This window comes from Heterodontus francisci, chromosome 6 (genome assembly GCF_036365525.1).
Source record: "Heterodontus francisci isolate sHetFra1 chromosome 6, sHetFra1.hap1, whole genome shotgun sequence".
In the NCBI taxonomy this organism is placed as follows: domain Eukaryota; kingdom Metazoa; phylum Chordata; class Chondrichthyes; order Heterodontiformes; family Heterodontidae; genus Heterodontus; species Heterodontus francisci.
The window spans coordinates 8,597,955-8,622,255 of NC_090376.1; the positions used below are offsets into that span (position 1 = coordinate 8,597,955).

Sequence of the window (24,301 nt, forward strand, 5' to 3'; positions counted from 1 at the left end):
TGGCTCAGTGCAGCAGCAAGCTGTGCAGATCGGCAAGTCCCAGGTTTGATTGCCTGGCTTGGCTGATCTCTTGGAGGGAGAGAAAAAAAATTAACTGCCCCCTCCGACAGCACAACACTCTAATAAAACTGATAAGCATGCCAGGCTCTGCACTCGAGTCTTGTGTTGGGGAGAGATTTGCTCTCACAGGTCATTGCAGGGGGAAAAAAACCTCAGGCTTTAAAAAAAAAAGGAAAACATCAACACATGAAAAAGGATTCCTTATGTCAGGTGGCTGCCACAGTTTCTATATAGGAGTGATCCAGAATCAGTTCTCTAGGTCCACAAAGAAAAACTGTGATAAATTAACCATCAGTAATGGGAACAGAGTGTCGGTCTTTCTCTAAAGATTTGCTGCGGCCTTTAAGGAGAAATGAATAGACATCATTTTTGGAGAACACAACTTCAGTCCTTTGGAACAGAGTGACACATTTCCAAAGAATTCTCTTCATATCTCGTCACACACTCCCTGGTCCTGTCTTTTTCCTTTGAAAATTTTTTTCTTATGCTGTTTAATAGGAACGAAATATTCATGCTTGGCAATGGAGCTTTCCCATTTACAGCACTCAGTGTCAACATCAAGGCTCAGCCAGACAGAGGGAAGCTGTTTAGTTGGAGAATCACAACTCTTTGGATGTCCAACAGCCAGATATGGCGGAGCGCTCGGGAGAGACAGGTCTTGAAGAGGTAGAGTTGGACATGGAAGCTGAAGCCAGTGTTTGTGTGGGTTAAGGGGTAGCATGTAGATGTATTAGAGGGAGAGACCAACGATAGTTCCTTGGGGAACACTAGAGGTAGGGCTGTGGGGACAGGAAGAAAAGTAACTGCTGAAAATGCTATGGCTATGACCCGACAGGTTAGAGTAGAACTAAACCAGGGCAGTCCCATTGAGCTGGAGAGGGTTTCGAGGCGTTGGTGGAAGATGGTGTCAAAGGCTGCAGAGAGGCTGAGGACGATGCAGAGGGGCAGTGCAGCATTGTCTCATTCACAGAGGACACAACTGATTAGGTTGCTCCAATGCTGTGGCAGGGGCAAAAACCTGATCAGAGAGATGCAAGCATGGAGTTTATTTAGAGATACAGTACTGAAACAGGCCCTTCGGCCCACAGAGTCTGTGCTGACCAACAAGCACCCATTTATACTAACCCTGCAGTAATGCCATAATCCCTACCACCTAGCTACACTGGGGGCAATTTACAACGGCCAATTTACCTATCAACCTGCAAGTCTTTGGCAGTGGGAGGAAACCGGAGCACCCGGCGAAAACCCACGCAGTCACAGGGAGAACTTGCAAACTCCGCGCAGGCAGTACCCAGAATCGAACCCGGGTCCCTGGAGTTGTGAGGCGGCGGTGCTAACCACTGCGCCACCCAACATGACATAAAAGGACTTGAGAGGAAAGGTGGCTCGAAGGTGAGGTGGTAGCTGGCAAGGACAGAGGGGTTGAGTTTGAGTTTTTATTTGGAAAGGTGGGTGTGATGATGGCAACTTTGAAAGTGTGGGACAGTATGGAGGAGAGGGAATTATTTACAACGTCAACTAGGATGAAGGCCAGGAAAAGAAAGACTTGCACTTATATAGCACCTTTCACAAACTCAGGCGGCCCCAAAGCACTTCACGGCCCATGAAGTTATTTTGAAGTGTGGTCACTGTTGTAATGTAGGATCTGCACACAGCAAGTTCCCACAAACTGCGAATGAGACAAATGACCAGATTTTTAAAGTGATGTTAGTTGAGGGATAAATATTGGCCAGGACACCGGGGAGAACCCCCCCGCCCCCCCCCCACCACCACCACCCCCCTCCCCGCTCTTCTTCGAATTCTTTTTCTTTCTTTCTTTCTTTCTTTCTTCTTTTGGGCCTCCTTATCTCGAGAGACAATGGATACGCGCCTGGAGGTGGTCAGTGGTTTGTGAAGCAGCGCCTGGAGTGGCTATAAAGGCCAATTCTGGAGTGACAGGCTCTTCCACAGGTGCTGCAGAGAAATTTGTTTGTTGGGGCTGTTGCACAGTTGGCTCTCCCCTTGCGCCTCTGTCTTTTTTCCTGCCAACTACTAAGTCTCTTCGACTCGCCACAATTTAGCCCTGTCTTTATGGCTGCCCGCCAGCTCTGGCGAATGCTGGCAACTGACTCCCACGACTTGTGATCAATGTCACACGATTTCATGTCGCGTTTGCAGACGTCTTTATAACGGAGACATGGACGGCCGGTGGGTCTGATACCAGTGGCGAGCTCGCTGTACAATGTGTCTTTGGGGATCCTGCCATCTTCCATGCGGCTCACATGGCCAAGCCATCTCAAGCGCCGCTGACTCAGTAGTGTGTATAAGCTGGGGGTGTTGGCCGCTTCAAGGACTTCTGTGTTGGAGATATAGTCCTGCCACCTGATGCCAAGTATTCTCCGAAGGCAGCGAAGATGGAATGAATTGAGACGTCGCTCTTGGCTGGCATACGTTGTCCAGGCCTCGCTGCCGTAGAGCAAGGTACTGAGGACACAGGCCTGATACACTCGGACTTTTGTGTTCCGTGTCAGTGCGCCATTTTCCCACACTCTCTTGGCCAGTCTGGACATAGCAGTGGAAGCCTTACCCATGCGCTTGTTGATTTCTGCATCTAGAGACAGGTTACTGGTGATAGTTGAGCCTAGGTAGGTGAACTTCGAATAGTGCTAAGGGATGTTAGATTCTGTTACAAAGCTTAGTGAAATCAGGAAAACCACTGTTCATGTGGCTCATTATTTACTCTGCATGAATGATTGGGTTAATGAGCAACAAATGATCACATTAATATTCAGATTCTGTGTCGACATTTTACTGACATCAGGTGGCTAATGCTGCCACCCGGTGGTTGGCTCTCACAACTGCAATTGCCATCATTGATGAGTCGCCATTTTTTTGGCTCCCACTTGATTGGGCAGCACACCACGGAAACACAGAATGCCAGAGAGCCGGGACTTGTTGGATGTTGAAACTGAAGTTGTAGACTAGGATGGCTCAGCTCGCTTGCTTTCAACTGATGTCTTACTGCAACCTTTTAATTACAAAACTTCTAATTTTATTAAACAATATGACTTTGACGCTTTAGCATTCCATACGGTACTCACAGCGTCCCAGAATTAAGGAGGGAAGTGACCTGTTTCAGCACCTCTGATATTTTCATCTGCAATCAGTGCAAAAGTGTGCCTCGACTACTCCTTTCTGAGATGCTTCCCTCCAAATCACAGTGGAGATTAGAATCCATTGGGAGTATCCTAATGGCTCGACTAATTGCAGGGTACGGAACTAAATCATACAGACCAGATGAAGGAAATATTAGTGCAAGTGTTTTTTGCTTTACATGTGGATGGGTTCAAGATGCAATGTTAAATATGTATACATGTAGATGGCAGCTGTGGCTCAGTGCGTAGCACTCTCGCCTGAGTCAAAAGGTCGTGGGTTGAAGTCCCACTCCAGAGCACGTAATCCAGGCTGACACTCCCAATGCAGTACTGAGGGAGTGCTGGGCTGTCTGAGGTGCCATCATTCGGATGAGATATTAAATCAAGGCCCCGTCTGCCCTCTCAGGTGGATGTAGAAGATCTGAAGGCACTATTTTGAAGACAAGCAGTGGGCTAATTTGCAGGGTTATGGGGAAAAAGCTGAGATGTGGGACTAAATTAGATAGCTCCTTCAAAAAGCCGGCAGCGGTTAAATGGCCCCCTTCTCCAGCACAGACACGATGGGTTGAAGGGCCGCATTGTTTATTAGTCCATGATATTATATCACTTTGTTGAATCCTCACTGAATAAATGCACCCTGCGATGACATATAAATGCAAGCTCCTTCAGCCGTTCTTTGAGAAGTTTGATGTTGCCTTCCAATCTCACCTGGGCAGCGATGAAGGCGAGATAACTGGATTCAGCATTTCAGATTTGTTGGGAGCAGGAGCAGGGGACTGATAGAGAATTTGGGTCAGGGTTCTTGCTGCCGAGGTTTATATCCCCTGATGGGAGTGCACGTCAGTGAATGACGGCTGATGACAGAATCAAGCTTGCAGTTCTTGGTTCCCACAACAGAACAGCTAGTGCATGCCTCCTTTATTGGAGAATTGTCACTTGGAAAGCTGCCAGCACTCCAGCACTAGTCACTGCCGTGAGGGTAAGGGAATCAAATCAAACATAAAAGTTGAAAGAAGAAAACAGCGGTCTAAATATTTATATAATTAAAACTTTTCCATCTAGAAAGGCAGACTTTGCATTTACATAGCACTTTATTATGTCCTCAGGACATCTCAAAGCACCTCAAAGCCCATTAATTATTCTTAATGACAGACAAATAGTGATATAGAGAGACAGAGTTAAAATACAAATTCACTACCTATTTCTTTTGCACTTTCAGAGTCGCAGCATGAACTTTATCTGAGACATCTGACAGGGGAAATATAACTATATACTAGCGGTTGTTTATTTCTGTGTTATAGCACGTTTTTTCAGAAAACTGTGCTGTGTGAAGGGAACATATTGATTTATCTGTCTGTGTGGAATAAGGAACACACTGCACACTGACTTACCCCCAGAAAAATCAATCAGAAAACATTGATTTTACTGTGAGAATATCTCACTCTTTTCAATCTTTTAAAGATGTTCCCCCGCCAGCACTCCCTGCATTGCAACCAAGAGCAGTGATGCGGGTGATGTTCTGGTATTACGAAGTGTATTCCAAGGAAGGAAACCAATTGGGAGTTGAGATCGACGGGGCTGTGAATTAGCAACAAGGGGACAGAAATGCAGCATTGGTAATGCAAATGTATGGGGTGAGCGAGAGGTTAGAAGTAATTTATATTTTTCACATGAAGGATTATATGGAATGTTCCACCACAACAATGGAGGGAGCCTTTGGCTCAGTGGTAGTGTGCCCACCTCGGAACCAGCAGATAGAAGGTTTGAACCCTGCTCCAGACAGCCCTGCTGAGTGGAGACCAGAACAACGTCAAGTGGGATTCACATGCCCAGTACTGGATGTGAACATCCCCATCCCATTGTATGAGTTGCAGAAGCCCATAAAACACTCCCTTCATATAGAACGAACCACCAACTGATATAAAGATGGTTACAGTGTTGACGGAACCTCACGTCACAGCCTGTCAGACTGTTAATCAGCCTATGAATCTTTCCACTGCACACTGCCCTCCAAGGGAAGAGCACAACACGATGAAAAAAAAACAATGACCACACTATGCTGTCAGACTGTTAATCAGCTGTGAATCCTTCCACCAATTGCCTTGAAAAATAGTGCCAAGGTGCTAAAACTAAAACTGCAACATTTAACAGTGAATTTGATAAACTCTTAAGAAGAAAAGTATTAGGGATGAGCATAGAGCACAAATGTAGAGTTTGATAACAGTCAAAGTGGCTGAAAGGTCTCCCTCTGTGCTGAAACCTCTATGATTCTCTGTTAATAACCCACTCAAGTTAGCAACAAACACCAGGCTATCTACATTGTGTGTGTCTACAGGGGAGGGAGTGGGACTTGCCAAAATTGCAGAGAGCTAGCATGGACTGAAGGGCCTCCTTCTGTGCTGTAACTGTTCTATTATTCTATTCTATGCTTCCTATGTTTCGCACTCTGTAGAGTTACAAGACGATTAAACTACAATGGGTGTGGATTAATGAGATACTTAATGAAATCAGGTGGTTCCATGGAGGGTATAACAATTGGCTGGAGGAATCTGGGATTAATTAGAACACTTAAGTTATATTTTTTCTGCTCTTGGTGCCCTTAATTATCTTTTGAAGACACTTCATGTGCAGAGTCACAATCCTGTACATCAGGAAGAGGAGAATCAGTGGCAACTACTCTTGCACTTGCTCAGCCCAATGGTCCTGACGCCTTGGTGCCATTGGGTAATGGAAGGTCTCACAGCGCAGATGTAGTAAGCAGTGCGATGTGGGTAGGCAGAAGAAAGGCTTGCATTTATATAGCGCATCTCACAACCTCAGAACATCCCAAAGTGCTGTACAGCCAGTGAAATACGTTTGAAGTCACTGCTGTAATGTAGGAAACATTACCAAAGCCTGTCCACCATCGACAAGGCACAAGTCAGGAGTGTGATGGAATACTCTCCACTTGCCTGGATGGGTGCAGCTCCAACAACACTCAAGAAACTCGACACCATCCAGGACAAAGCAGCCAGTTTGATTGGCACCCCATCCACCACCTTCAACATTCGTTCCTCCACCACTGACGCACAGTGGCAGCAGTGTGTACCATCTACAAGATGCACAGCAGCAACTCACCAAGGCTCCTTTGACAGCACCTTCCAAATCCGTGTTTTTGTATCTCGGCATGTTCCTTCACTGTCACTGGGTCGAAATCCTCGAACTCCCTTCCTAACAGCAATGTAGGTGTACCTACACCACAAGGACTATAGTGGTTCAAGAAGGCAGCTCACCACCACCTTCTCAAGAGCAATTAAGGATGGGCAATAAGTGCTGGCCTAGTCAGCGAATCCCATATCCCATGAATGAATAAAACAAAATGTGGCAGCCAATTTGTGTACAGCAAGATCCCACAAACAGCAATGAGCTAATGGCCAGATCATCTGTTTTACTGATGTTTGTTGAGGGATAAATGTTAGTCAAAAAAACAGGGAGAACTCCCCTGCTCTCTCTGGAATAGTGGCCGTGGGATCTGTTGTGTCACCCGAGAGGGCACACACGGCCTGGCTTATCCAAAAGACAGCACCTCCAACAGTGCAGCACTCCCTCAGTACTGCACTGGCGGCAGAACATAACTCATGAGGTAAAAATTGTTGGGGATGGGGTGGATAGGGAAAAGGAGCAAACAAATCTCTCACCACTGGCTGCACCTATATTGCTGTGAACATTTCTTGTCAGCTGTGGCTCAGTGAGTAGTGCTCGCCCCTCTGAGTCACAAGGTTCCAGGTTCAAGTCCCACTGCAGGACTCCAGAATGACAATCTCGGCTAACACTCCAGTGCAGTACTGAGAGAGTGCTGTACTGTTGGAGGTGCCGTCTTTCAGGTGAGATGTTGAACCAAGGTGTGGTCTTTGATCTCAGGTGGATGTAAAAGATCCCTTGGCACTCTTTCAAAGAGCAGGGAGATACTCCTGGAGGCCCGGCCAATGTTTATCTCTCAATCAACATCACAAAAAAAATCATCACATTGCTGTTTGTGGGAGCTTGCTGTGTGCAAATTGGCTGCTGCATTTCCTACATTACAACAGTGACTACACTTCAAACGTAATTTATTGGTTGGAAAATGCTTTGAGATGCCTGGAGTTTGTGAAAAGCGCTGTGTATAAATGCAAAAGTTTCTTTTTTTTTCATGCATTTCTTTACGTGAATGATTTGTCACTTCCCTTCCCCCACCTTCAAAACATCCTCACACATGGCTGAAAATAAACAATTGGTCAGCATGTGCTCCTCCCCTCAGACATCTACCCAACGATACCTTGTGTACACAATTTGGCAGCACCCCTCCCCCCATCAATTCAGACATCCTGGACCTTGAGTCACCTGCTCCAGTCTCAGAAATCCAGGACATCCTTATTTGCTAAGCCAAATTAAGCAATTCAACACTTTTTCTGCCGCAGAAATCCTGAGCCTCACCATATGTTGCACCATCCAGCCCCCTTTTCAAACAAAAAATGCTCAACTTCAACTCATTTTAACAAAAGCGGGAACAATCGGATCTTTGAGCCGCAGTCAAAAGTCAGACTAACCTGCAAAGCCTCGCTCATTCCACGACCAATAACCAGTGTCTGAATTCCTTTGTTAATGATTTCCTCCAGGTCAGCTGCTTGTACTCCAGGGTAATGCTAAAAGGGAAGAGAGTACAACTGTCAGGATAGACCTGGAACTTTTTGTTTAAAGCTTCCCATGCCAGCTCAGTGGGTAGCACTCTCTCAGCTCCAAGTCAGAAAGCTATGGGTTCAAGTCCCACTCCAGAGACTTAAGCACAAAAGTCTAGGCTGATACTTTCGCATCAGCGTAGAAATGAGGGAGTGCCGCACTGTTGGAGATGCTGTCCTTCGGATGAGACGTTAAGCCACTGTCTGCTCTTTGAGGAGGATGTAAAACAGCCCATGGCCCTATTTCGGAAAAGAGAAGGGGATTTCTCTCTTACATATTTATCTGCTCAAGCATCACTAAAAATAGAAGATCTACTCACACATTTGTGGGATCTTGCTGTGCACAAATTGGCTGCCCCATTTCCTACATTACAACAGTGACTACATTTCAAAAAGTACTTCATTGGTGTAAAGCACTGTTAAATTGGTAATAAATAAATAAATGCAAGTTTTTCTTTCTTTAAAACCTTGTATACAAACACAATCTTTCGCGATTTCAGGACCTCCCAAAGCGTTTTGTGACCGATGACAATGGGTCGGTCAAAAGTCATGCGTGACAACTGGGGGCCAGATTTGGGGTGGTAGGGGCCAGGGGAGCAGTGGCAGGCCCCAAGGAGGCGGCGAGAACGGAATCCACACACGTGCATGGCTGGGTGCGTTGCGAGGCTGGAAAATGCCTGAGGAAATGGCTGCAAAAAATTGACAAAGTGGATGTCGGGCGAGGGCAGTAATGGTGCATGAGAGACGGTGGCTGGGCAGCTGGCCAGTGGGGAGGACAGGCAGGCAGCAACTGCATGGGATAGTCAACCCTGAAGGCATCACAGCTCAGCCCACATCCCTGCAATTAACTGAAGTCCACAAGCATGCATTGTCAGCAGGATTCCCAGCAGGAACACTTGGCTGATTTCTTCCAATTCTATCCTGAAGACAAATAACAATTAAGTCAATTCCAGTGCCCCCAATGATTCAGCAGAAACTGGGAACTGAACCTGGGACGTCCCTGGACTCTCTGATGTGGATCTTGATTTGGTGCGATAATGTAAAATGTATGATAGCAAATCAGTCGCCTGCTTCATATCCCTCCTCATTTTTATTGCCATTGACTCAATCTACCCATACGGTTTAGTAGCTCGCAGTAACATTTACCCACATAGCTATCAGGGGAGCTCTCCTTGTATATTTTTCCTGCGGTAGAGGAGTTGCATCTTGCAGAGAGCTGGCACACGCATGACGGGCTGAATTCCATAGTTCTATGATTATTATGCTCAAGTAATGAAAAGTTCCCTAGTTAGAGCTCACGGGATTGGGATTAATACATTAACAGGATTGAGGACTGATTAACAGGCAGAAAAACAGACGGCAGGAATAAATGGGCCATTTTTGGGTTGGCAGGCTTTAACTGGTGGGACACTGTAAAAGATCAGCTCTTGGGCCTCAGCTATTTACAATCTTTATCAAATGACTTAGATGAGGGGATTGAGTGTAATGTTTGCTGACAATACAAAGTTAGGTGGGAAAGTAAGCTGTGAGGAGGGCACAAAAAGGCTGCAAAAGGATTTAATCAGGTTGGGGAAGAACATGGCAGATGGAATATAATGTGGAGGAATGTGAAGTTATCTACTTTGGTAGGAAAAATAGAAAAGTACAAATTTTTTTAAGATGGTGAAAAACTGGGATATGTTAGCAACCTTCATGCACACCCGAAGTCTCGCCCCCTCCGCACAGTGCCCCCGCGGTGGCTGTGGTGGGGAAGAGACGGTCGCCCACCTCCTGCTGGAATGTGTCTTTGCAAAGCAGGTGTGGAAAGAGATGCAGTGGTTTTTGTCGAGGTTCATCCCAAGCAGCTCTGTAACACAGGAGTCTGTGCTCTACGGGCTGTTCCCAGGGACGCACACCGAGACAAACATCAACTGCTGCTGGAGGACTGTCAATTCGGTGAAAGACGCCCTTTGGTCTGCCCGAAACTTGCTGGTCTTCCAGCGCAAAGAGTTGTCCACCACCGAATGTTGCAGACTGGCACATTCCAAGGTCCAGGACTACGTGCTGAGGGACGCACTAAAGCTTGGGGCAGCCGCAGCAAAGGCTCAATGGGGAAAGACCACAGTGTAAGGTCCCCCCACCAAGCTGAACTGAGAGGCTGGATCCATGGGAAACCCCTCGAACTGTATCGAGAAAATTTTCAATTGCTGTAAATGTAAAACTGTAATTGGCATGACAATTGTGAAATGGAAGGGTTGTGAAGAATCTCATGATAGTATAGAAGGAAACTGATCTCCCTTGCAATGTTTGTATTTTTTGGTGCTGTTTGAAACTGTTTGACAATGTAATTTTTACAGATTTTTATGAATAAAGTATATTTTGGAAATAAAAAAAAATGTTAGCAACCAGAAGGACCTGAGTATCCTAGTATATGAATCACAGAAAGTTAACATGCAGGTACAGCTAGCAATTAGGAAATAAAATAGTATGTTAGCCTTTATTACAAAGGGATTGGAGTATAGGAGCATAGAAGTCTTACTGCAATTGTATAGGGCCTTGGTGAGACCACACCTAACAGAAACATAACATTCTTAAAGGGCTTGACAGGTTGAAGCTGGGATGATGTTTCCCCTGGCTGGGGAATCTAGAACTGGGGGAGTCACAGTCTCAGCATAAGGAGTCGTCCATTTAGGACCGAGATGAGGAGAAATTTCTTCACTTAAAGGGCTGTGAATCTTCGGAATTCTCTGTGAAAGCCTTTGATAAGGTATTGCATTGTAGACTCATGATTAAGCTCAGCATAAGTAGAGTCAGAGGACATGTAGCAGAATGGATATTAAGCTGAATACAAAACTGGAAACAGAATAAGGGTTAAAGGTAGTTACTCAGATTGGCAGATGGCGGGAAGTGTTCCACAAGAATCAATGCTGGGATCACGTTTTTCACTATTTACATTAACAATTTGGATTCTGGAATGGAAAGTACAATTTCCAAATTTGCAGATTGGGAGGTGTGGTTAATGCAGAAGACGACGGACAAAATGCAGAAAGACATTGATAAACTTGCAGAATAAGCATGTACATTTTGGTAGGAAGAATAAGGAGGCTACATGCTCCTTGGAAAATAAGTGTCTAAATGTGGTAGAGGAACAGAGGGATCCAGGGATATCACAGATCACTAAAAGTAGCAACACATATTAATAAGGCTACAAAAAAAAGCAAGCAAATCACTTGGGGTTATTTTTAGAGGGATCAAATTGAAAAGCAGAAAAGTAACATTAAACTTGTATAGCACCTTTGTTAGGCCACACTTGGAGTACTGGGAACAGTTCTGGTCTCCATATTATAAAAATTATACAGAGTCATTGGAGAAGGTACAAATAAGATTTACTAGAATGATAACAGAATTGAAAGGTTATACCGATCAGCAAAGATTAAACAGGCTGGGGCTCTTTTCTCCAGAAAAGAGAAGACTTACGGTTGTCCTCATGGAGGTCTTCATGAAAGGGTTTGATAGGATAGACATAGAGAAGATATTTCCATTTGTGGTCAAAACCAGAACTAGGGGTCATAAATATAAGATAGCCAATAATACCTCCAAATGGCGAATCCAACGGATACTTCTTAACCCAGAGAGTGGTGAGAACATATGAACATACGAATTACGAGCAGGAGTAGGCCACTCGGCCCCTCGAGCCTGCTCCGCCATTCAATACGTTCATGGCTGAACTGATTACTCCACATTCCCACCTACCCCCGATAACCTTTCACCCCCTTGCTTATCAAGAATCTACTTCTACCTTAAAAATATTGAAAGACTGCTTCCATTGCCTTTTGAGGAAGAGAATTCCAAAGACTCACGACCCTCTGAGAAAAAGATTTATCCTCACCTCTGTCTTAAATGGGCGACCCCTTAGTTTTAAACAGTGACCCCTAGTTCTCAATTCTCCCACAAGGGGAAACATCTTTTCCACATCCACCCTGTCAAGACCCCTCAGGATCTTATCTGTTTCAATGAAGTCACCTCTTGCTCTTCTAAATTCCAGCTGATGCAAGCCTAGTCTGTCCAATCTTTCCTCGTAAGACAGCCTGCCCATTCCAGGTATTAGACTAGTAAACCTTCTCTGAACTGCCTCCAACACATTTACATCCTTCCTTAAATAAAGTGGCCAATGCTGTACACAGTACTCCAGAGAATGTGGAACTCGCTGCCACAAGGAGTAGTTGAGGCAAATAGCATAGGAGAAACTAGATAAGCACACGAGGGAGAAAGAAATAGAAGGAAATCTTGATAGAGTGAGATGAAGAGGAGTGGGAGGAGGCTTGTGTGGAGCCTAAATACTGGCATGGATTTGTTGGGCAGAATGGCCTGTTTCTGTGCTTTAAATAATTTGTAAAATAGTAATTTGTAACAGCTGTGGATGGTCAGTTGAGTACATTCAACTCAGAGATAGACAGATTTTTGGATACTAAGGGAATCAAGGAATATGGGAATTGTGTGGGGAGGTGTAGTCCCAATGGATCCATGATCTTATTGGATGGCAGAGCAGTCTTGATGGGCTGAATGGCCTACTCCTGCTTCTATTTCTTACATTCTTATGAAAAATGGGTTACTCCGCCCAGTTAATATGCCTTTACCCGCAATATTGAAAGAACATCCCATGGTGAAACACTTCCACTTCTCAGGTTGGCAGAACCTGCCTTGGTTCCATAACCATTAGCCAACAAAAATCTATCACAGTTTTTCCAATTGAAAATTTTAAAACTGAGATTGATATATTCTTGTTACACAAGGGCATTAAAGGTTACGGAACCAAGGCTGGTAAATGGAGTTTGAGATTCAGATCAGCCATGATATAAAATGAATGGTGGAGAAGAGGCTTGAGGGGCTGAAAGGTCTCCTCCTGTTCCTTATGGCCTCTGAATGATGTGTCTTTTTGAACAATAATTTGACTCAAATTAGCATTAATTTTGTGCAAAGTAACAGCAGATTAGTGAATCGGGAATTTTTTTCACTAATTAGACACTAGTGAGTATAAATTTAAAATGGTCACCAAAAGCATGAAGAGAGGGGTTAGGAGAAATTCTTTCAGTGCACAGAAGTTCTTAGAACATGAAAGGCCCATTCTGGATACGGCAGCAGAACCAAAAGCATAAAAAAATCCATTAAAGCAGGAAGCAGATAAATATTTGGGAAAAAACGGAAGTTTAAAAAGGGTATGGAGAGGAGATGAAGAGTAAGTGCATTGCTCTGCATGAGAGCCAGCACAGGAGCAATGGGCTGATGTCCTCCTCCATCTCGGCTGAAACAAAAATCTTCTAAGGACAGGAAAAGGATGTTCGTTTCATCATAATCGCCCCCATTTTCATACATCAACCAGCCTGCTCACTATATTCCCAATCACTTCTCCGCCGAATACCAAATTTAGTTAGAGTCATAGAGTTATACAGCACAGAAACAGGCCCTTCGGCCCAACGCTTCTGCGCCGACCATCAAGTACCATCCAATCTAATCCCATTTTCCCGCACTTGGCCCGTAGCCTTGTATGCTAGGGCATTTTAAGTGCTCATCTAAATACCTCTTAAATGTTGTGAGGGTTCCTGCCTCTACCACCCCTTCAGGCAGTGTGTTCCAGATTCCAACCACCCTCTGGGTGAAAAAATGTTTCCTCAACTCCCCTCTAAACCTCCTGCCCCTTAACTTAGTTGACTCCCGAACCCTATATACTGGACTTGCCTAGTAACTACTCCAAACTCTATTACCTCAATATAAAATCAATTGATCTGAGCGCCCTCATTTCTCCCAATTTTATAAAAATTAAAAATTTTTTAACAACCTGTATTTGTGTAGCCTGTGCAATGTCGTAAAACTGTCCCAAGGTGCTCCACAGGATTGTTATCAAGTGGTAAATGACACTGAGCCACATAAGGAGATATTAGTACAGTTGAGTCAGTTGCCAGCATTCGCCAGAGCTGGCGGGCAGCCATAAAGACAGGGCTAAATTGTGGCGAGTCGAAGAGACTTAGTAGTTGGCAGGAAAAAAGACAGAGGCGCAAGGGGAGAGCCAACTGTGCAACAGCCCCGACAAACAAATTTCTCTGCAGCACCTGTGGAAGAGCCTGTCACTCCAGAATTGGCCTTTATAGCCACTCCAGGCGCTGCTTCACAAACCACTGACCACCTCCAGGCGCGTATCCATTGTCTCTCGAGATAAGGAGGCCCAAAAGAAAAAAAGAAAAAAAAAGAAAGAAGTACAGGTGAGCAAAAGCTAACAAAGAGATAAGTTTTAAGGAGCATTGTAAAGGAGCAGAGAGAAGCAGAGATAGTTAGAGTGGAAATTCTGAAGCTTAGGGCCTCAGCAGCTGAAACCACGGCCACCAATGGTGGAGCGAAGGAAGTTGGGGGATGTGCAAGAGGCTGGAATTAACAATTATGAACTGATATTGCGACCCATTGCCACAGGGATCAATTTGCTTGTAGATCAATCAGTGATGTAGATCTACATCCATCAGATTATGCTGCCTAAACTCATTTCACTTCAGGACACCAACTTGTAGTCAACAGAGACAGGTTGGGGTTCTGGAGATTAGGCTGAGGGACTCACATTGGTTTCTGGTCCAGCAATGCCTCAATTTTAAAATTCTTATCCTTGTTTTCAAAACAGTCCATAGCCTCTTGCCTTCCCCATCTCTGAAATCGCCTCCTGCCCTACAAATCTCCGAGATCTCGGTGCTCCTCCAATTCTGGCCTCTTGCACGTCCCGATTTTCATCGCTCTCCCACTGGCAGCCGTGGCTTCAGCTGCCTGGGCCCTAAGCTCCGGAATTACCTCCTTAAACCTCTAGCCTTCCCTTTTCTCCTTTAATACGGTCCTAAAAATCTGCCACTTTGCCCAAGCTTTTAGCCATCTTCCCCAATATCTCCTTATGTGGCTCAGTGCCAAATTCTGATTGCTAATTGCTCCTCTGAACCACCTTGGGACATATTATGTTAAAGATGCTATATAAATGTAAGTTTATATTGGCTGGTGTTTGGGGATTGGGTGCAACAGTGTGTTATTATGATATATGCAGAAGTGTTACATCCAGATCTATAAATAAATATAAAATAGAAGCAGAAAATGCTGGAAATACTCAGCGGGTCTGGCAGCGCCTATGGAGAGAGAAACAGAGTTAGCGTTTCATGTCAATGGCCTTTCATCAGAACTAAGTATAAGATAGTCACTAATAAATCCAATCGAGAATTCAGGAGAAACTTCTTTACCTGGAGAGTGGTTAGAATGTGGATCTCACTACCACAGGTAGTGGTTGAGATGAATAGCACAGATGCATTTAAGGGGAAACTAGATAAACACGCAAGACGGAAAGGAATAGAGAGATATGGTGGTGGGTTAGCTGAAGATGAGTTGGTGGAGACCTGTGTGGAGTATGCATGGATCTGTAACACTGAATGGCCTGTTTCTGTACCACTTATATAATTTCATCTCACTTTTCTATGTTGGATTCAAACTCTTGGATGAAATGGTTGAAAAAGAAATGCATTGACCCACTGTGCCCCTTCACTGCCTCATTCAGTGCACATGGTTCTGACTCACATCAGTCCCCGTTTCTCTCCAGTCCCAGGTGCGACTTCCTCCTGGCCACACCTTGCAGTCCTTATAAGCAGTGGCACAGTCTTGGACCTTCATGCGACCCCAAGAGATTGAAGCTATTTGTGGAGATGACATAGTGGCAAAGGGGCAATCAGTGCCGCCTAGAAACCTGGAAAGGATCAACCACCAGATTTTAAAAAAGGTACACAGTGAAAAAACACAAAAGTGCAATTTCATTACACAAAGCAATGTACACGAACAGTTCATATACTCTGCAGTGCTGAAGTAATTCTACTGTGATGCATAGGAACAGGAGTAGTCCATTTAGCCCCTCAAGCCTGTTTTGCCATTCAATGAGGTCATAGCGGATATCTGACCCAACTTCACATACCCGCCTTTGTCCTATATCCCTTCATACCATTGATTAACAAAAACCTATCATAGTTTTAAAATTAACAATTGACCTAGCATCAATTGCTGCTTGCAGAAGCAAGTTCCAAACTTCCACCAGTTTGCGTGAAGAAGTATTTTCTAATTTGATTCCAGAACGATCTGGCTCCATTTTATTGGCTATGTTCTCTCATTCTAGACCTTCCCAACCAGCATAAATAGTTGCTCTTCATTTATGCTAACAATTCCCTTCAACATCTTGAACATTTCGACACAACACTTTTATCAGTAAGTTTATACACTGGCCTTTATTTGACTTGCTTCCTCACCTGGAAAACAAAGAAAGGCTTGCATTTGTATCGTACCTTTCACGACCACTGGATGTCTCAAAGTGCTTCACAGCCAATGAAGTACTTTTGATGTGTATTCACTGTTATAATGTAGGAAACACGCAGCCAATTTGCACATAGCAAGCTCCCACAAACAGCAATGTGAACAATGATCAGATAAACTGTTTAGAAATGACTGAGGGATAAATATTGGTCAGAAAACCAGGGAAACTCTCCGGCTCTTCTTTGAAATAGCACCATAGGATCTTTTACGTCCACCTGAGAGGGAAAACAGTTTTACATCTCATCCGAAAGAAGGCACCTCCAATAGTGCAGCACTCCCTCAGTACTGCACTGGAGCGTCAGTCTCGATTTTTGTGCTCAAGTTCTAGAGTGGGATATGACTTTCTGACTCAGTTGGCTACCAACTGAGCCACGGCTGACACACTGAAGGCACTTACACTTACATGTCCCAGACAACCCTCCCTCTCTTCACCCAAGTAACCATTCTTGGTTAATGAGCCCATATAACATGATAGTGAAAGACATCAAAGCCAAGCCCAATACTCTCCTCACCTAATGTGCACATGCACAAGGGCTTGCTGCAATTGTATAGGTCAGCCACCTTTTTTACCTGCGGAGCTTTTTAAAAAAAAAAAATTGCTGAAAATAAAAACTATTAGGGGCTACAAGATGAAATGTTGACATTTCTAAACCAAATACTTGTCAAATTGCCAAGTGTCTCTGGTAGAATGCATCATTTGCATTTATAATAAATAATTATAATAAAATACATGCATTGAATTTATGTACCAATACAGAAAAAAAATTGCAATTAAATAGACCCAACTCTGAATTATTGCTTTTTTGACATTTTAAATTTAATTTGGTCAGTAAAATCAGCTTTAAAACAAACCATAACTTTAGATGTACAGGATTATAGCAACTTTTTCAGCTATTGATTCTTGTGATAAAAAAGAAATTCTAATCATACAGTCACATTAATTTATCATCTCAGCTATATTAGAAACAATAACGATTGCAGCCTTAAACCTGTTCCTCGAACCAAAGGCATTATCTATAACTATGATGTAGCTATACCACTCAAACAGGTTTACTTAGAGTACAATGATGTTTTTAATTAAAATAATCATTTGAAACTGCAAAGTGCAGCATAATTATTAGCTTTTTATTCCCACAATAAAATTGCAACTCTCATTTTTCTTAATTTTTTTTTAAGGCTTTTTTCATGTTCATGTGATCGAACTGGAAAAGGATGGGAGCCACAAATGAGATGTTAAAGCATGCAGCTGTGGAGCTGCAGGTTACAGACCCCTGCCATAAGGGCTCTGATTAGACCACACTTGGAATACGGTGTAGTTTTGGTCTCCATACCCAATAAAGGATATACTTCGAGAGGGTGCAACCTAGGTTCGTAAATTGATTCCTAGGATTAGAGAGCTGTCCTATAAGCAGAGATTGAGTAGAATGGGCCTATATTCTGTGGAGATTAGCAGAATGAGAGGTGATCTCACTGAAACATGTAAGATTCTGAGAGGGCTTGACAGGGTAAATGTTGACAGGGTGTTTCCCCTGGCTGGAGAGTGTAGGGCACAAACTGAGGATAAGGAAACAGCCATTTATGTCTGAGATGAGAAGTTTCTTCACTCAAAGGGATGTGAACCTTTGGAATTCCCTGACTTTTTCCTCCATCTAAAATCATCAGGTTTTTAAAACCCAAACTTGGCAACATCTCATCTACAATTTAACTTGGCTTCTCCGTTATTCTTCTCAGTGTCTTGTACGAGGGACATTGTCTCCCTACCTTGGTGTCTCAATTTAAAAGTAAAAATCAAGTTATATTTTCATGTCATAATTCGTCAATACATTAACAAAGCTCACTGTCACCATTTTTGAACTTCAGGCAATGGAAAACTAGAAAGCAGTGGTGTTTCCCAGTAATCCATTTGAGATTAAATTCTAGCAAACTTTCTATAACTCCAGGGCAATCTTGTAAAGGGATCGTCATACACCAGCTGAATGCAGTGTCCTGACCATCAATACATTGGATAAGGGTGGGGATCGTCACATTGGCTTCATGGTGTAATTCTTTTTAATTTTTAACCATACTCTTTCTTACACTATCTAGAACATTGTCACTCTACCCCTCCCCCCTCATTTTAAAAAAATTCTTGAGCTCTTGGCTCTATGTGCCCCATTTAGAGGGGTTGAATATTTCCAACACCGGTCCTAGTAGCATAGACTCCTGGACCTCCCAAGCTCCATATAAGATGTCGTAGACAGTCTCTGTGACTTGATTGAAATCAAGACTCTTTATACAGATTCCTCTTTAATGCATCCCAGCCCAGAGCCTCAGAAGTGTGGTACCCCTATCATTATCTTCACTCTTCCTACAAATTGACAGTTTACAAGACCCAAGATAGGCTTCAGCTGCTCACTACTTTTTGGTTTACCTCCTCGTCTCTCCTGATATGGTAACAGCCTTGCCAACAACTACTGAAGAAGCCTTTTCCATTACAACAGCAAGGCAGAGTTGAGTTTTTTTATTAATGAAAAGGGAGGTGTGATCATAATGAAAATTACATTTCATTCAGCAAATGTGCACTGCTTAGCCTACAGTCTCATGCTCTACAATGCCATTCAAATACTTTCACGCCATTGTCTTGCGATCCTGCTTCCTACATTATAATGCTCCTTTGAATAACATATGACCAGCATTCACCTTCATTTAGTTAAATCAATCCCAATATTAAGCTAAAATAAAAACAGAAAATGCTGGAAATACTCAGGAGGTCTGGCAGCATCTGTGGAGAGAGAAACAGAGTGAACATTTCAGGTCGATGACCTTTCATCAGAACTGGGAAAAGATAGAAATGTAATATGTTTTAAACAAGTGAAACGGGTGGAGGGTGGGAAAAAGAACAAAAGGGAAGTTCTGCAACAGGGTGGAAGACAGGAGAGATTAAATGACAAAATAGTTGATGGTGCAAGGCCAAGGGGAGTGGTAATGGGACAAGTAAAGCAACAAAAAAAAAGTATCTAGAGGAGAAGTGAATGGCAGAATGATGAACAGCTGCCGTCTAAAAGCAAAAGCAAGAGAAAAACGAGAGTGAAACCAAACCCTGCAAAGATAAAGCACTGAGGGAGTGCTGCACTGTTGGAGTTGCCATATTTTGGATGACATGCTAAACTAAGGGCCTGTCTATCCTCTCAGGTGGATAGAAAAGATCCCACACCACTATTCGAAGAGGAGCAGGGGAATTCTCCCTGTTGTCCTGGGCAACATTTATCCCTCAACCAATCACTATCACAAGAACAGACTATTTGGTCATTTATCACATTGCTGTTTGTGGAATCTTGCTGACTGCAATGGGCTGCCACGATTCCTACATTACAAGTGACTATGCTTCAAAAGTATTTTATTGGCTGCAACCCTATTTGGAATGTCCTGAGGTTATGAAAGGTGCTATATAAATGCAAGTTCTTTCTTTCTTTCACTGGAGTTTGTTGAAATGATGTCCAGTGGCGACAGTTCCAAGGAATGACAATGTAGTGTCAAACTACAAACGGTCCTTCCAACATCTTAAACGAGTTTTATGTATTTTCAGATATAAAAGCAGCTAAAATTTAGCAGAGATTTATTTACCTGTTCAGAATCTGAGTTGTCTGCTTTTCTCAAATCCTGCAGCACACAAAGAAGAGTTTTGTATTTTGTAAATTGGTAGACACAGTCCTCATTTCTAAACGCCAGTTCTGGAATGATCTTTCTATTTGAAGATCATGAAACCTAACTCGGTTGTGGCTGGGTTTCAGCTATGTCTGCCAGTTGGCTATAACTGGAATACAATTCACTGTTAAAGAGACACTTCGCTATTTTCAAAATCACTTATTTATCTTATAAACTTCTTAATTCCATTGCATCAGAATTGAATTTAAATGAGTCGTGAAGTCTTGAGCGGAGAGGGGAAGATATTTTCTCCCCTTCATCCAGCCCCCATCTCTTCCCCATTTATTTGAAAGTTGTTTGCATATCTACAGAAACCTAAACCCCTCCAGTGCCTCTTCCAAGTTGCTCTCTTGTGACGGTGAAGCTCAGTCGAGTCCAATGCCATGCTCACTCAATATTCACATCAGTGCAAATTTTTAGCTGAAGTCAATGCAATCAGGAGGATGGTAATGTCAGCTGTGGCTCAGTGGGTATCATTCTTGCCTCAGAGTCAGAAGATTGTGTATTTGAGTCCAACTCCAGAGACTTGATCACAGAATCCAGGCTGACTCCAGCACCAATACTGAAGGAGTGCTGTACTGTTGGAAATATCGTCTTTCAGATGGGCTGTTAAATCCAGGTCCCACCTTCCTTCTCCGGTAAGAGATTGCAGGGCACTATTTCGAAGAAGAATGGGGGGAGGGGGTTCTCCCTGGTGTCCTGGAATATTTAATCCGTCAACCAACATCACTAAAAAGATTATCTGGTCATTATGACATTGCTGTCTGTGGGAGCTGGCTGTGTGCAAATTGGCTGCCTCATTTTCTACATTATAACAGGGATGACACTTTGAAACTATTTCATTGTCTGTAAAGTGCTTTGGCAGATCTTGAAGTCATGAAAAGAGGTACAGAAATGAAAGTTTCTTTTTATTTTACAGGGTGAGTTTTTTCCACCTTCCCTAGTACAGTTCTGCTGCGTCCAACTATAACAGCCTAAACAGACAACTGACTGACCTAGCTCAGAAATGCACTATGAAAATTACATGCTAATCTACACACTACTAGAAATGGCGAGTGGCCACAGCAGTGTGCAGGTACTGCAATGTTAAAAGACCCAATTAACATAGGCCCAACTAATGTTACGTGACAGGCCCAATAAAATCACTCTCAACTTCCTATCTCTCTTCGTTCCCATCCCCCACCCCCCACCATTGCATTTGATAGATTTTGCATTCAGTAGTCCAATCGAGGTCCCAGATTTATCTGTGTCTCCCTTACGGCATGTAGCATAGCGAAACATGAAGCTCGGTATCAGCTGATAACATAGCTAACCTTGAAACAATGTGGAGGAGGGTGGAGAAAACCGGCTGAGTTAGGTCTATGTTACTATAACTGATTCAAGTATTTTTTTTTTTTTTAATTCTTGTATTCTGAGGAGAAAAGAGAATATTAAACTATCACAAGTCAGTTTATTTAGCGTAGATCCTAATACAATGCCTAATCTATACTAAGATAGCCAATCTTAGCTGTGGTGACAACAGCAACATTCACAATTGGCCTTAATACCCCAGTGCAAGGGAACAGTAAATAGACCAGAACTCCCATTCTTGTCAGCTGTGGCTCAGTGGATAGCACTCCCGCCTTAAGTCAGAAGGTGATGGGTTCAAGATCCACTCAAGACTGGAGCACAAAATCTAGTTTAATACTCCAGCACAGTACTGAAGGAGTGCTACACTGGCCCTGTCAGGCCTCTCAGAAGAAATATTTCAGAGAAGACCAGGGAGTTCTTCATGTTGACATGTATCATATCTATCCCTCAACCAACATCACCAAAACAGGTAATCTGGCCATCATCAAATTGCTGTTTGCAGATTGGCTGCTGTATTTGCTACATTATAACAGTGACTAAACTTCAAAAGTACTTCATTGGCTGCAAAGCACTTTGGGATGTCCTGAGGTTATGAAAGATGCTGTATAAATGCAAGGCTTTCTTCTTCTAAACAAATCAAATACTTTAATTCATGCCGCAATATGTTTCTCTCCCTTTTATTCATATCTGGGTAACTATTTAGTTTCAGTTCTGACAAAAACTTACTTCTCTTCCCATCCCTCACTATCACGTGGATTCTCCCACAACCTATTCTTGAATCCCACCTCTTCTTGGTCTACATTCAATTGCTTGGCGACATCATCCAAAGACATGGGGTCAGTTTCAACGTTCGTGCTAATGTCAACCAGCTTTACCTCTCCACCACTCTCAAGTCCCTAGTTTCCTCAATATCCAACCCAGTCTTGGATTGAGCCACAATTTCCTCCAGTAGACAGTGGGAAGACTGTTCTTCCCCACCATAAACCCTGCTCCTTTGCCCAATTCCATCATACGAACATACGAATTAGGAGCAGAAGTAGGCCGTTCGGCCCCTCTAACCTGCTCTGCCATTCAATAAGATCATGGCTGATCTGTTTGTGTCTCGAATTCCACACTCCCATCTACCCCCGATAACCCTTGATTCCCTTGCCTAACAAGAATCTATCTACCTCTAACTTAAAAATATTCAACGACCCCGCCTCCACCACCTTCGAGGCAGAGAGTTCCAGTGCCTCGCCCTCCCCATCTCTGTAACCCCCTCCAACCCCACAACCCTTCCCAGGACAGGTACAGCACAGGGTTAGATACAGAGTAAAGCTCCCTCACACTGTCCCCATCAAACACTCCCCAGGACAGGTACTGTACGGGGTTAGATACAGAGTAAAGCTCCCTCACACTGTCCCCATCAAACACTCCCAGGGCAGGTACTGTACGGGGTTAGATACAGAGTAAAGCTCCCTCACACTGTCCCCATCAAACACTCCCAGGACAGGGACAGCACGGGGTTAGATACAGAGTAAAGCTCCCACAACCCTTCAAGAGCTTTGTGCTCCTCCAATTCTGGCCTCTTATACATCCCTGATTTTAATTACTCCACCACTGGGGGCTATGCTTTCAGCTATCTACGGCCTATACTTGAATTTCCACCCTAAATCTAACTGCCTCCCTTTTTTTCCCCATTCTTTCATGGGATATGGGTGTCGCTGGCTAGGCCAGCATTTATTACCCATCCCTAATTGCCCTTGAGAAGGTGGTGGTGAGCTGCCTTCTTGAACCGCCGCAGTCCTTGTGCAGTAGGTACACCCACAGTGCTGTTAGGAAGGGAGTTCCAGAATTTTGACCCAGCAACAGTGAAGGAACGGCAATATAGTTCCCAGTCAGGGTGGTGTGTGGCTTGAAGGGAAACTTGCACACACTTAAAATCATTCTTAACAGCCACCTTTAACAAAGCTTTTCAGTTGCCTCATCTAATTTCTCTTTTGACTCAACATCTACTTTTGACTGACTCTGCTTTTACGAAACACCTTGGGAACCATGTTTCTATATTAAAAATGCTATAGAAATACAAGTCATCATGTCTTAGGATTTTTTGACCATTTTTCTACAGTAAGTGTATTTACAGAAGTACAAAAGACCAAGACGCCGTGTGATGAAAATGCTAATGATTTAGTTTTTAAAGTTGTTTTCCCAAAGACCGCAAACAGAATCAAATTAATTAATCTGTCCCAGTGTCCACCTCTCCACCCAATCACATTCCTTTCCTTTTGATCTCCCCACACCGCCCCCCACAATCCCAGCCACCTTCGTGCCATAGCACTTGCTTAAAACCTGTTACATTGCTAACTGTTTCTAGTTCTGATAAAAGGTCATCAGTTTGAAGCTTTAACTCAGGTTCTCTCACTACAGATGATGCCTGATCTGCTGAATATTTCCAGAATTTTCTGTTTTTATTTCAGATTTCCAGCATATGCAATATTTTGATTTTGTATTGATAAACCTGCGCACTAGGTCAAATGGCAAGCTCTACAATCTGTGAAGGTTGAAAGTGAAGACAAAAACATAATGCGTCCTGATCAGAGAACTCCTCTACGCTAGTCGCTAACACGGAAACTGAGCTACAAAGACTCATGGATTGTTTCTCCCATGCCTGTAACCTGTTCTGTGGTTCCTTGACTATAAGCGTCAAGAAAACCGTGGTCATGGGACAAGGTGTTGCATCTCCGCCCCTCATCACACTAAATAACACCCCATTGGAAGTGGTTACCAAATTCTGCAACCTTGGGTTCACGGTGACAGACAACCCGTCCCTTGATGCCAAGCTCGACACATGCACAGGGAAAGCAGCTACCACCTTTGGCCGACTTGCAAAACGCACATGGGATAACATAAAGAAATGATGCTTTGATTTGAATTAATTATGGCTGAACGCAACTGTTGTTCTGTACGTTTAGTTGTGGTCCATGAAATAAAACTGCTTAATGATGCATATCTGGTCTCCTCTCAATAAATGATTTCTCAGCCTGCCTT

General features: G+C 43.5%; 1 protein-coding gene across 5 annotated transcripts in view; it reads right to left on the bottom strand.

Moving 5' to 3' along the window:
• Nucleotides 1-24,301, bottom strand: part of aamdc (adipogenesis associated, Mth938 domain containing) — a 30,373-nt gene that overhangs the window by 4,364 nt on the left and 1,708 nt on the right. For 3 of the 5 annotated variants that reach the window (XM_068033072.1, XM_068033075.1, XM_068033071.1), the window contains exons 2-3: nucleotides 15,461-15,626; nucleotides 7,760-7,855 (exon numbers count right to left, since the gene is read on the bottom strand). In XM_068033072.1, coding sequence (XP_067889173.1) covers nucleotides 7,760-7,855; nucleotides 15,461-15,592 — 228 coding nt within the window. In that variant the 5' untranslated portion in view covers nucleotides 15,593-15,626. Of the gene's footprint in view, nucleotides 1-7,759; nucleotides 7,856-15,460; nucleotides 15,627-19,843; nucleotides 19,880-21,237; nucleotides 21,336-24,301 lie in introns of all 5 variants that reach the window. The other 2 variants (XM_068033073.1, XM_068033074.1) reach the window with 2 other exon arrangements.